Raw genomic sequence first — 11,473 nt, 5'->3', positions numbered from 1 at the left:
CTGTCTCTGGAAACGTGTGAGTTTATGTGTTTTACTGCTTTACTTTCATTTAATTTAGTTTAGTTTGTTTTTTAAATGGATTTGGAGGTGAAAGACAAAGATCAGATTATGGCTTTATAAAGAGTGTTTAAAGAGTGAAGGTGACAAAGAACAGCCCTGTCGCGTTCCTCAAAATCAACCAGGATTTATCCTTATTTTTAATGAATAATATTTATTGACATGAGTTGTTTTTGGTGTGTTTCAGGACCGTGAAGATGAAGAGTAATAGTTGCCACTCCCGGCCCCCGGGGGCCGTAGGGACCGGGTGAGGAGCCGACAAAAGGGAAAAAGAAGAAGAAGAAGAACTTTGAGGAGAAAAGTATGAGAAATACTTCAGTTTGTCAAATATATGAGTTCAATCAATATAACGGACAATTAGCACGTCATAGTTTCCATGGACACGTTATTTAATGAATATAGAGGGAAGGTAACTGTACTTGTACCTGAGGGTGTGGCTACAGGTAAAAAGAGTGGGCTGCTCACACACACATGTACACACACACACACACATGTATACACACACACACACACACACACACACATGTATACACACACACACACACACACACACACACACATGTATACACACACACACACACACACACACACACACATGGACACACACACACACACATGTACACACACACACACATGTACACACACACACACGTACACACACACACACACACACACACACATGTACAGGTGGGTGGAGGGTCCTTGTTCTCTCCAGGTGGGTGGAGGGTCCTTGTTCTCTCCAGGTGGGTGGGGGGTCCTTGTTCTCTCCAGGTGAGTGGAGGGTCCTTGTTCTCTCCAGGTGGAGGGTCCTTGGTCTCTCCAGGTGGGTGGAGGGTCCTTGTTCTCTCCAGGTGAGTGGAGGGTCCTTGTTCTCTCCAGGTGGGTGGAGGGTCCTTGTTCTCTCCAGGTGGGTGGAGGGTCCTTGTTCTCTCCAGGTGAGTGGAGGGTCCTTGTTCTCACCAGGTGAGTGGAGGGTCCTTGTTCTCTCCAGGTGGGTGGGGGGTCCTTGTTCTCTCCAGGTGAGTGGAGGGTCCTTGTTCTCTCCAGGTGGAGGGTCCTTGGTCTCTCCAGGTGGGTGGAGGGTCCTTGTTCTCTCCAGGTGAGTGGAGGGTCCTTGTTCTCTCCAGGTGGGTGGAGGGTCCTTGTTCTCTCCAGGTGGGTGGAGGGTCCTTGTTCTCTCCAGGTGAGTGGAGGGTCCTTGTTCTCTCCAGGTGGAGGGTCCTTGTTCTCTCCAGGTGGGTGGAGGGTCCTTGTTCTCTCCAGGTGGGTGGAGGGTCCTTGTTCTCTCCAGGTGAGTGGAGGGTCCTTGTTCACTCCAGGTGGGTGGAGGGTCCTTGTTCTCTCCAGGTGGGTGGAGGGTCCTTGTTCTCTCCAGGTGAGTGGAGGGTCCTTGTTCACTCCAGGTGAGTGGAGGGTCCTTGTTCTCTCCAGGTGAGTGGAGGGTCCTTGTTCTCTCCAGGTGAGTGGAGGGTCCTTGTTCTCTCCAGGTGGGTGGGGGGTCCTTGTTCTCTACAAGTGGGTGAAGGGTCCTTGTTCTCTTGTTCTCTCCAGGTGGGTGGGGGGTCCTTGTTCTCTCCAGGTGAGTGGAGGGTCCTTGTTCTCTCCAGGTGGAGGGTCCTTGGTCTCTCCAGGTGGGTGGAGGGTCCTTGTTCTCTCCAGGTGAGTGGAGGGTCCTTGTTCTCTCCAGGTGGGTGGAGGGTCCTTGTTCTCTCCAGGTGGGTGGAGGGTCCTTGTTCTCTCCAGGTGAGTGGAGGGTCCTTGTTCTCACCAGGTGAGTGGAGGGTCCTTGTTCTCTCCAGGTGGGTGGGGGGTCCTTGTTCTCTCCAGGTGGAGGGTCCTTGTTCTCTCCAGGTGGGTGGAGGGTCCTTGTTCTCTCCAGGTGGGTGGAGGGTCCTTGTTCTCTCCAGGTGAGTGGGGGGTCCTTGTTCTCTCCAGGTGGGTGGGGGGTCCTTGTTCTCTCCAGGTGGGTGGAGGGTCCTTGTTCTCTGCAGGTGGGTGGAGGGTCCTTGTTCTCTGCAGGTGGGTGGAGGGTCCTTGTTCTCTCCAGGTGGGTGGGGGGTCCTTGTTCTCTCCAGGTGGGTGGAGGGTCCTTGTTCTCTGCAGGTGGGTGGGGGGTCCTTGTTCTCTCCAGGTGAGTGGAGGGTCCTTGTTCTCTCCAGGTGGAGGGTCCTTGTTCTCTCCAGGTGGGTGGAGGGTCCTTGTTCTCTGCAGGTGGGTGGGGGGTCCTTGTTCTCTCCAGGTGGAGGGTCCTTGTTCTCTCCAGGTGGAGGGTCCTTGTTCTCTCCAGGTGGGTGGGGGTCCTTGTTCTCTCCAGGTGGGTGGAGGGTCCTTGTTCTCTCCAGGTGGGTGGGGGGTCCTTGTTCTCTCCAGGTGGGTGGGGGGTCCTTGTTCTCTCCAGGTGGGTGGAGGGTCCTTGTTCTCTCCAGGTGGGTGGAGGGTCCTTGTTCTCTGCAGGTGGGTGGAGGGTCCTTGTTCTCTCCAGGTGGGTGGAGGGTCCTTGTTCTCTCCAGGTGGGTGGGGGGTCCTTGTTCTCTCCAGGTGGGTGGAGGGTCCTTGTTCTCTGCAGGTGGGTGGGGGGTCCTTGTTCTCTCCAGGTGAGTGGAGGGTCCTTGTTCTCTCCAGGTGGGTGGAGGGTCCTTGTTCTCTGCAGGTGGGTGGGGGGTCCTTGTTCTCTCCAGGTGGAGGGTCCTTGTTCTCTCCAGGTGGAGGGTCCTTGTTCTCTCCAGGTGGGTGGGGGTCCTTGTTCTCTCCAGGTGGGTGGAGGGTCCTTGTTCTCTCCAGGTGGGTGGGGGTCCTTATTCTCTCCAGGTGGGTGGAGGGTCCTTGTTCTCTCCAGGTGAGTGGGGGGTCCTTGTTCTCTCCAGGTGGGTGGGGGGTCCTTGTTCTCTCCAGGTGGGTGGAGGGTCCTTGTTCTCTGCAGGTGGGTGGAGGGTCCTTGTTCTCTCCAGGTGGGTGGAGGGTCCTTGTTCTCTCCAGGTGGGTGGAGGGTCCTTGTTCTCTGCAGGTGGGTGGGGGGTCCTTGTTCTCTCCAGGTGGGTGGGGGGTCCTTGTTCTCTCCAGGTGGGTGGGGGGTCCTTGTTCTCTCCAGGTGGGTGGAGGGTCCTTGTTCTCTGCAGGTGGGTGGGGGGGTCCTTGTTCTCTCCAGGTGAGTGGAGGGTCCTTGTTCTCTCCAGGTGGGTGGAGGGTCCTTGTTCTCTCCAGGTGGGTGGAGGGTCCTTGTTCTCTGCAGGTGGGTGGGGGGTCCTTGTTCTCTCCAGGTGGGTGGAGGGTCCTTGTTCTCTCCAGGTGGGTGGAGGGTCCTTGTTCTCTGCAGGTGGGTGGGGGGTCCTTGTTCTCTCCAGGTGGAGGGTCCTTGTTCTCTCCAGGTGGGTGGAGGGTCCTTGTTCTCTCCAGGTGGGTGGGGGTCCTTGTTCTCTCCAGGTGGGTGGGGGTCCTTGTTCTCTCCAGGTGGGTGGAGGGTCCTTGTTCTCTCCAGGTGGGTGGGGGTCCTTGTTCTCTCCAGGTGGGTGGAGGGTCCTTGTTCTCTGCAGGTGGGTGGGGGGTCCTTGTTCTCTCCAGGTGGGTGGGGGTCCTTGTTCTCTCCAGGTGGGTGGGGGGTCCTTGTTCTCTCCAGGTGGGTGGAGGGTCCTTGTTCTCTCCAGGTGGGTGGGGGGTCCTTGTTCTCTCCAGGTGGGTGGAGGGTCCTTGTTCTCTCCAGGTGAGTGGAGGGTCCTTGTTCTCTCCAGGTGGGTGGGGGGTCCTTGTTCTCTCCAGGTGAGTGGGGGGTCCTTGTTCTCTGCAGGTGGGTGGGGGGTCCTTGTTCTCTCCAGGTGGGTGGGGGGTCCTTGTTCTCTCCAGGTGGGTGGGGGGTCCTTGTTCTCTCCAGGTGAGTGGGGGGTCCTTGTTCTCTGCAGGTGGGTGGGGGGTCCTTGTTCTCTCCAGGTGGGTGGGGGGTCCTTGTTCTCTCCAGGTGGGTGGGGGGTCCTTGTTCTCTCCAGGTGAGTGGGGGGTCCTTGTTCTCTGCAGGTGGGTGGAGGGTCCTTGTTCTCTCCAGGTGGGTGGAGGGTCCTTGTTCTCTCCAGGTGGGTGGAGGGTCCTTGTTCTCTCCAGGTGGGTGGAGGGTCCTTGTTCTCTCCAGGTGGGTGGAGGGTCCTTGTTCTCTGCAGGTGGGTGGGGGGTCCTTGTTCTCTCCAGGTGGGTGGAGGGTCCTTGTTCTCTGCAGGTGGGTGGGGGGTCCTTGTTCTCTCCAGGTGGGTGGGGGGTCCTTCAAATATCTCGGGGTCTTGTTCACGAGTGAGTGAAGGATGGAGCGTGTGATTGACAGTTGGACTGAGCCCAAAGACAAAGCTCTGGATTTACTGGTCACTCACGTTCTGACCTCACCTATGGTCATGAGCTTTAATGACCCAAAGGACAAGATCACGATAAAAGCAGTTGAAATGAGTTTCCTCCGCCGGGGGCGGGGCGCTCCCTTAGAGATAGGGGGAGGAGCTCAGTGGCTCTGAGGTCAGAGGTCAGAATCACTTATTTGAAGCACTTGTGTTTGAACAGAAAAACTTTATTCAAGACCAACGCATTTTCTGTTGTTTCTTCTTCAGACTGTTGATGCTGGACGGGGGGACGGAGTTCTAACCTGGACGGGGGGACGGAGTTCTAACCTGGACGGGGGGACGGAGTTTTAACCTGGACGGGGGACTGACCTCTCTGGATCAGGCCTGGACGGCGCGGCTCGACACACTCGTGTTCATGGCTGCGGCTCACTGAGGCTGCCATGGCAGCTGCTGCCGCCGATGCCTCACAACATTTTACCGCACTGACGCCGGAGGAAGAGGGACACACCAGGCTGTACGGGACGGTCCCAGCTCAGCCACGGAGCGAACGAGAGAAGGAGAGAGAGAGGGAGAGAGAGCGAGAGAGGGACGGAGAGAGAGAGAGGGAGGCAGAGGTGGGGAGAGCGTCTGCGAGCGAGTGCGTGGCGTGCGGCGCTCTGTTCTCGTCTCAGGACAAACTGAGGCTTCACGCTCTGAGCCACAGCGGAGACAAACCCTTCCACTGCTCACAGCCGCACTGCCCCAAGGCCTTCAGCTCCAAGTACAAGCTCTTCAGGTGTGTACTTTCACTGCACGTACTTGTGAGCGTCCACATACTCATGCTGTGTCCTCCTCTGCAGGCACATGGCCACACACTCCCCGCAGAAGTCCCATCAGTGCTCGTTCTGTGAGAAGATGTTCCACCGTAAAGACCACCTGAAGAACCACCTGCAGACCCACGACCCCAACAAAGAGGCCTTCAAGTGTGATGAGTGTGGGAAGCACTACAACACCAAGCTGGGCTACAAGCGCCACGTGGCCATGCACTCCGCCACCTCCGGAGACCTGACGTGTAAAGTGTGTCTGCAGAGCTACGAGAGCACGCCGGTGCTGCTGGAGCATCTGAAGAGCCACTCAGGGAAGTCCTCCGGAGGAGCCAAGGAGAAGAAGCACCCGTGTGACCACTGCGACCGCCGCTTTTACACCCGGAAGGACGTGCGGCGCCACATGGTGGTGCACACGGGCAGAAAGGACTTCCTGTGTCAGTACTGCGCCCAACGCTTCGGCCGCAAAGACCACCTGACCAGACACGTAAAGAAGAGTCACTCCCAGGAGCTGCTGAAGATCAAGAGCGAGCCGCCCGACATGCTGGGCCTGCTGGCCTCAGTGTCGCCCCCTTGTGTCGTGAAGGAGGAGCTCAGCCCCATGATGTGTGCCATGGGCCCCAACAAAGAGCCTCTGATGGGGAAGCCCTTCCCCGGGGCCGGGCCCTTCTCCATGGGCATGTACAACCCACACCTCCAGGCCATGTCGGGCCCCGCCGTGACCCACCCGCCCCTCATGCCCATGGGCATGGGCTGCCACGAGCCCGGGCCCTTGCACCCACACTCCCACCACCATCACCACCATCACCACCACCACCATCACCACCATTCTCCTCAGGGGGCTCCTCACCACCAACCCCCCGGGCCCCCACAACCCCCACAGCCCAAGTACCCGCTGGGATCTACCTCATACCTGCTGGACAAGCCGCTGAAGGTGGAGATGGAGAGTTTCCTGATGGATCTGCAGAGCGGGCTGGGCCCCCTGCCGGAGCCTCACGCTGCTGCGGAGCCGCTCAAGGAGGAGGCGTCGTCGGGCCTGAGCGAGGAGCTGGACCCGCTCCTGTCCAAGAGCCCCGCCGTTATCGCAGAGTCTCTGTGTGCTGCTAACATGGACTTCTCCCACCTACTGGGCTTCCTGCCCCTCAACATGCCTCCTTACAGCGCCCCCATGAGCTCAGGAGGGCTGGTGATGGGCTACACCACGGCCCCTTCCTCCTCCTCCTCCTCCTCCTCGTCTCTGCACGCGGCCGAGCTTCACGCCGCCTCTCTTACCTCTGTGCAACCTCAACCTCAGGAGCAGCCGCTGACGCTGCCCCCGGTGTTCAGCTCCGGGCTCAACACTCTGCCGCGCTTCCATCAGGCCTTCCAGTGACGAACACTAACGAGCGCCGACAAAGAGCAAAGAGCCAGAGAAGCTTTGTTTGGCTCTGTCTATAATGAGTATAATGAGTATAACGACATATTAACCTTTTATTACCTCCTGTTTACCCCAGCGTTTATTTAGTCTCCTAGAGCAGCATCAGTAGGCCTGAAGGCGTGGTACTGCAAACCTTCTAAAGTAATAACATCTAAAAAAAAAACTAAAAAATCAAAGATAATTTTAGTGCAGATTATCGTTTTGTTGTGACCCAGAAAAATATAGTTTGAAGTGGATATTGTTGTTTATTTTTCTCCTTTTCCAAATGTAATGCTGGAGCGAAGCCTCCTGAAGCCTCCTGAAACCTTATGAAGGCTTCATGAGGCTTCAGGAGGCTTCATGAAGCCTTCAGGAGGCTTCATGAAGCCTCCTGAAACCTTATGAAGGCTTCAAGAAGCTTCATGAGGCTTCATGAAGCTTCATGAAGCCTCCTGAAGCCTCATGAAGCTTCATGAAGCCTCCTGAAGCCTCATGAAGCTTCATGAAGCCTCCTGAAGCCTCATGAAGCTTCATGAAGCCTCCTGAAGCCTCCTGAAGCCGAGACCGTGCAGACGGCGATGATCCAATCCTAAAGCTGGAAGGCCAGAGCAGCCTCCGGCCTCTAAAAAGTGCTCTTCAAACCGACCCTCGAAAATGCGCGCGATCGCCGCCCTTCGCTCGTAGAGTGAAGCGCTCTAAACGTACATGATGCTGGTTCTTTCTTTTCCCTCAAGAGAAGCACTTTTTTAGCAAAGGCACTTCATCCTTATAGTACTTTCTTTAGTCAAACCTGCTCTTATCGGTAGTTTTCGGAGGACGTCGCGCAAACTTTCCTCAGACGGCGGGTTGTCACGGCAACGCTGGAGGCGCGAGGAAAGGTCACGGATAAGAACGCGTCGTACGTCGAAACTGGCGCGCGACCAAAAGCTCAACGGCGGTCGATCTCGCTGCATCCGCGATCGACCTCAAACGTGACCTTGAACGGGTCGACGGGAGCTTGTCATTGGTTCAGCCGCCGATTGGCCCCAGAGAGTCCTGGTGTAGACCTGGTGTAGTCCTGGTTTAGTCCTGGTTTAGTCCTGGTTTAGTCCTGGTTTGGTCCTGGTTCAGTTCTGGTTTAGTCCTGGTTTAGACCTGGTTTAGTCCTGGTGTAGTCCTGGTGTAGTCCTGGTTTGGTCCTGGTTTGGTCCTGGTGTAGTCCTGGTTTGGTCCTGGTTTAGTCCTGGTTTGGTCCTGGTTTGGTCCTGGTTTGGTCCTGGTGTAGTCCTGGTGTAGTCCTGGTGTAGTCCTGGTTTAGTCCTGGTTTAGTCCTGGTTTGGTCCTGGTGTAGTCCTGGTGTAGACCACGTTTAATCCAGATTTAGTCCAGATTTAGTCCTTGGGTCGTGTCCCTGATTCGCGGTCGAAGGACGACGATCAAACGTTTGCTTGGATTGGGCTTCATGTTAAAGCAGCACAGGCTCCCAAAGGGCCCACGCACCGAGTGAGGGCCCTTTGGGCTCATCACATCAGTTTGAGGACATTATTTGGTCGTATTGTCTTCTCGAAAGCTCTTTCCAGTTGGCGTCTCTACCTAAAGTCTGTTTCTGCAGTTTTCCGATAGAAAAGATCCACTTTAAAAGTTTAGGTTTAATAATCAGACGAATGGGATCAAGTGGATCACAAAGCTGCAGAAATGTCCCTTTATTTAACGGTAACGACACGCTCGAGTCGCACCATCGCGCCGCCGGCGTCCAAAGCCTTTCCTCGCGCCCCGTTGCCATGGTGACCGTGGCGTCAGCTGCTCAGTTCCGCGAGGTGTCCCCCCCCCGCCTTCTCCTCGGGCGCCGTACTGTAAAAAACAAACGGCGCCGCAGAAGTCCAGGCCGCGGCGGCGCTCTGGTCGTGCTGAACCCTGACAGATGTGAAACAAGCAATCCTCGTGTTCCAGAATGTTATTGCAGTGTACGAAATATCTCAAAATGGAATATTATAATTGCTTTTATCTCAGTAAAAAGTGTATTTTTTTAGCTATAGTTGATATTGTTGATGCCGGGTTTACATTTGTACCTCGCAAAGTTTTGTTTTTCGATGGATGAAGTATTATTAGCTTTTCCTTAAGCTCTCTGTGTCACATCCAACCTCTTTAGCTTCTTTCGTTAGCTTAGCAGAATCCAAACCGTGGGTGGGAGATCGACGTAGGGCTGTTAGCGGCTAGCCACCAGTTAGCGCGTGAGCTAGGAGAGTGTTAGCGTCGTAGGAAGGATCGAAAGTGTATCTTGTTTTGGAACTTTTCACCGCCTTTTACGAAACCTGAGCCCAAAGCTAACGGAAACCTCAGCTAACACCAGTCCACTTACGCCAGAAGAAGAAGAAGAAGGAAAAGGAAACTGCAAAAGACAAAAAAAAGTGAAGAAACTAAACTTAGCACATAAGATTTAATGACATATTTGCTGCTTTTTCGCTACGGTTGCCGACAGACGCCGACTGTAGACCACTAGAACATTTCAGTTTGTCCTTCTTCCGCCGCAGACGGCGTTTTCTTCCTCGCGCGGCGGGACAAACGGGAACGTCTGCGTCTGGAGTTCACGCCGCTCGGGACGTTCACGGAGCCGAAGCATCGGACAAGCTGAAGCGGCTGAATTATCTGCCAGTGGAGACGCAAAATCTGACTTGAAATACAAAAAAACCAACATATCACTTGTCCACTGGCAAATAATGAGTTTAAAACAAGAAACAGAAAGTCTAAGACCTGGTTTAGTCCTGGTTTAGTCCTGGTTTAGTCCTGGTTTAGGCCTGGTTTAGACCTAGTTTAGGCCTAGTTTAGACCTGGTTTAGTCCTGGTTTAGTCCTGGTTTAGTCCTGGTTTAGGCCTGGTTTAGACCTAGTTTAGGCCTAGTTTAGACCTGGTTTAGTCCTGGTTTAGACCTGGTTTAGTCCTGGTTTAGTCCTGGTTTAGTCCTGGTTTAGACCTGGTTTAGGCCTGGTTTAGGCCTGGTTTAGTCCGGGTTTAGGCCTGGTTTAGTCCTGGTTTAGTCCTGGTTTAGACCTAGTTTAGGCCTAGTTTAGACCTGGTTTAGTCCTGGTTTAGGCCTGGTTTAGTCCTGGTTTAGTCCTGGTTTAGACCTGGTTTAGACCTGGTTTAGTCCTGGTTTAGTCCTGGTTTAGGCCTAGTTTAGACCTGGTTTAGACCTGGTTTAGTCCTGGTTTAGGCCTGGTTTAGACCTGGTTTAGACCTGGTTTAGACCTGGTTTAGTCCTGGTTTAGTCCTGGTTTAGACCTGGTTTAGGCCTGGTTTAGGCCTAGTTTAGTCCGGGTTTAGGCCTGGTTTAGTCCTGGTTTAGTCCTGGTTTAGACCTAGTTTAGGCCTAGTTTAGACCTGGTTTAGTCCTGGTTTAGGCCTGGTTTAGTCCTGGTTTAGTCCTGGTTTAGACCTGGTTTAGACCTGGTTTAGTCCTGGTTTAGTCCTGGTTTAGGCCTAGTTTAGACCTGGTTTAGACCTGGTTTAGTCCTGGTTTAGGCCTGGTTTAGACCTGGTTTAGACCTGGTTTAGACCTGGTTTAGTCCTGGTTTAGACCTGGTTTAGACCTGGTTTAGACCTGGTTTAGGCCTGGTTTAGACCTGGTTTAGTCCTGGTTTAGACCTGGTTTAGACCTGGTTTAGGCCTGGTTTAGTCCTGGTTTAGACCTGGTTTAGGCCTGGTTTAGTCCTGGTTTAGACCTGGTTTAGACCTGGTTTAGGCCTGGTTTAGACCTGGTTTAGTCCTGGTTTAGACCTGGTTTAGACCTGGTTTAGGCCTGGTTTAGTCCTGGTTTAGACCTGGTTTAGGCCTGGTTTAGTCCTGGTTTAGACCTGGTTTAGACCTGGTTTAGGCCTGGTTTAGTCCTGGTTTAACTCTTTTAAGTGTTTTTCTGCTGGTTCCGTGTTTTCAGGCTTTTTTATTCTTCATAAAAGTAAAAAAACCTTTGCTGAAACACAATCTCGTTAGGCTGAGCTGTTTGCCGTAACCCGACCGACCCGCTATGAAACTGGCCGACTGGAAAAACATTATCAGCATTTTGTTGAAAAAACTTCAAAATCTTTTTATTTTTCAATTATTTCACTCACCGACCGGTCAGTCCTGAACCACCGTGTCCAATACTTCTATCACACTTGTTAACTTGACTTCCATCTCAAAGGACTGAGAACGCACCGAGTGACACATGCGCGTCATCATCTTCAGTCCTCCACAAGTGTCTATAATTAACAGGGCGCGCGTAAAAGTCGTCATTCTGCCTTTAATAAGATGGTTTGTCCACTTGCACCACCACTTTAAATATCTTAAAATCGTGAGATTTAGTCTCCCGATCGGGTTGATAGAGACGTTTTGCGTCATTGACTGTTGAAGCCTGACCCCTGGTGGTCACTCCCACTCAAAAAATGACAAAATTTTGATCTTTTTTTTTTGCCTTCAAAGTAAAAAAATAAAAAGAATTTGCCGACCGACCGAGCCACTTGAAAAATGTTGACTCGGGTTACAGCAAACAGACAGCCTAATAAAGAGTCTTTATTTTAACCTGTTCATTTCCAGGTCTTAACCGCGTCGTTCTTTATTTTCTCCGTCTTCCAGACTCATCTCGTCTTTAAAACCAACGTAAATGCTCAGAAAACGCATCTTAAAGAGTTAAATTCTTCCCTTTGTCGAGACATAAATCGCCATGGCGACCGGAATGACGGCGTGAACTTGAGCGGCGCAGACGCTCTGGTTTTTGCAGTGCGCTCGCGGCGGCTTCAGCGTCCTGGAAAAGGGGCGTGAACGTGGGAGGAGCCTCTGGACTTTTGTTTCCTTCGTTGTCATATTTTGTGATATTATTTTCTGTTTGTGAAAAAACAGGACCTCAAAAACAACAACACATCACCTCATTTTGATTTTTGATTTTTTTCTTGCCA

The 11,473-nt window shown here is 53.3% G+C and overlaps 1 protein-coding gene across 1 annotated transcript; it reads left to right on the top strand.

Moving 5' to 3' along the window:
* Nucleotides 1-264: 264 nt before the first annotated feature.
* LOC140355585 (zinc finger protein PLAGL2-like) lies at nt 265-6,892 on the top strand. The gene is made up of 3 exons (XM_072440226.1): nt 265-358; nt 4,635-5,142; nt 5,207-6,892. Exons 2-3 carry the CDS (start codon nt 4,808-4,810, stop codon nt 6,540-6,542), a joined length of 1,671 nt encoding a protein of 556 aa, XP_072296327.1. The 5' UTR covers nt 265-358; nt 4,635-4,807; the 3' UTR covers nt 6,543-6,892.
* The last annotated feature ends 4,581 nt before the right edge of the window (nt 6,893-11,473 follow it).

This window comes from Eucyclogobius newberryi, unplaced genomic scaffold, assembly GCF_026437365.1.
Source record: "Eucyclogobius newberryi isolate DKJ021-1_F unplaced genomic scaffold, fEucNew1.0.hap1 SCAF_116, whole genome shotgun sequence".
Taxonomy (NCBI): Eukaryota; Metazoa; Chordata; class Actinopteri; order Gobiiformes; family Gobiidae; genus Eucyclogobius; species Eucyclogobius newberryi.
This window is presented reverse-complemented; position numbering and strand designations above follow the sequence as displayed.

What these genes read in the sequence shown, in the direction of transcription:
- LOC140355585 (XM_072440226.1), top strand. Translation starts at nt 4,808, where the DNA reads ATGGCAGCTGCTGCCGCCGATGCCTCACAACATTTTACCGCACTGACG. An exon ending in TCCAAGTACAAGCTCTTCAG is followed by an intron (nt 5,143 to 5,206) that starts GTGTGTACTTTC and finishes CCTCCTCTGCAG; the next exon opens with GCACATGGCCACACACTCCC.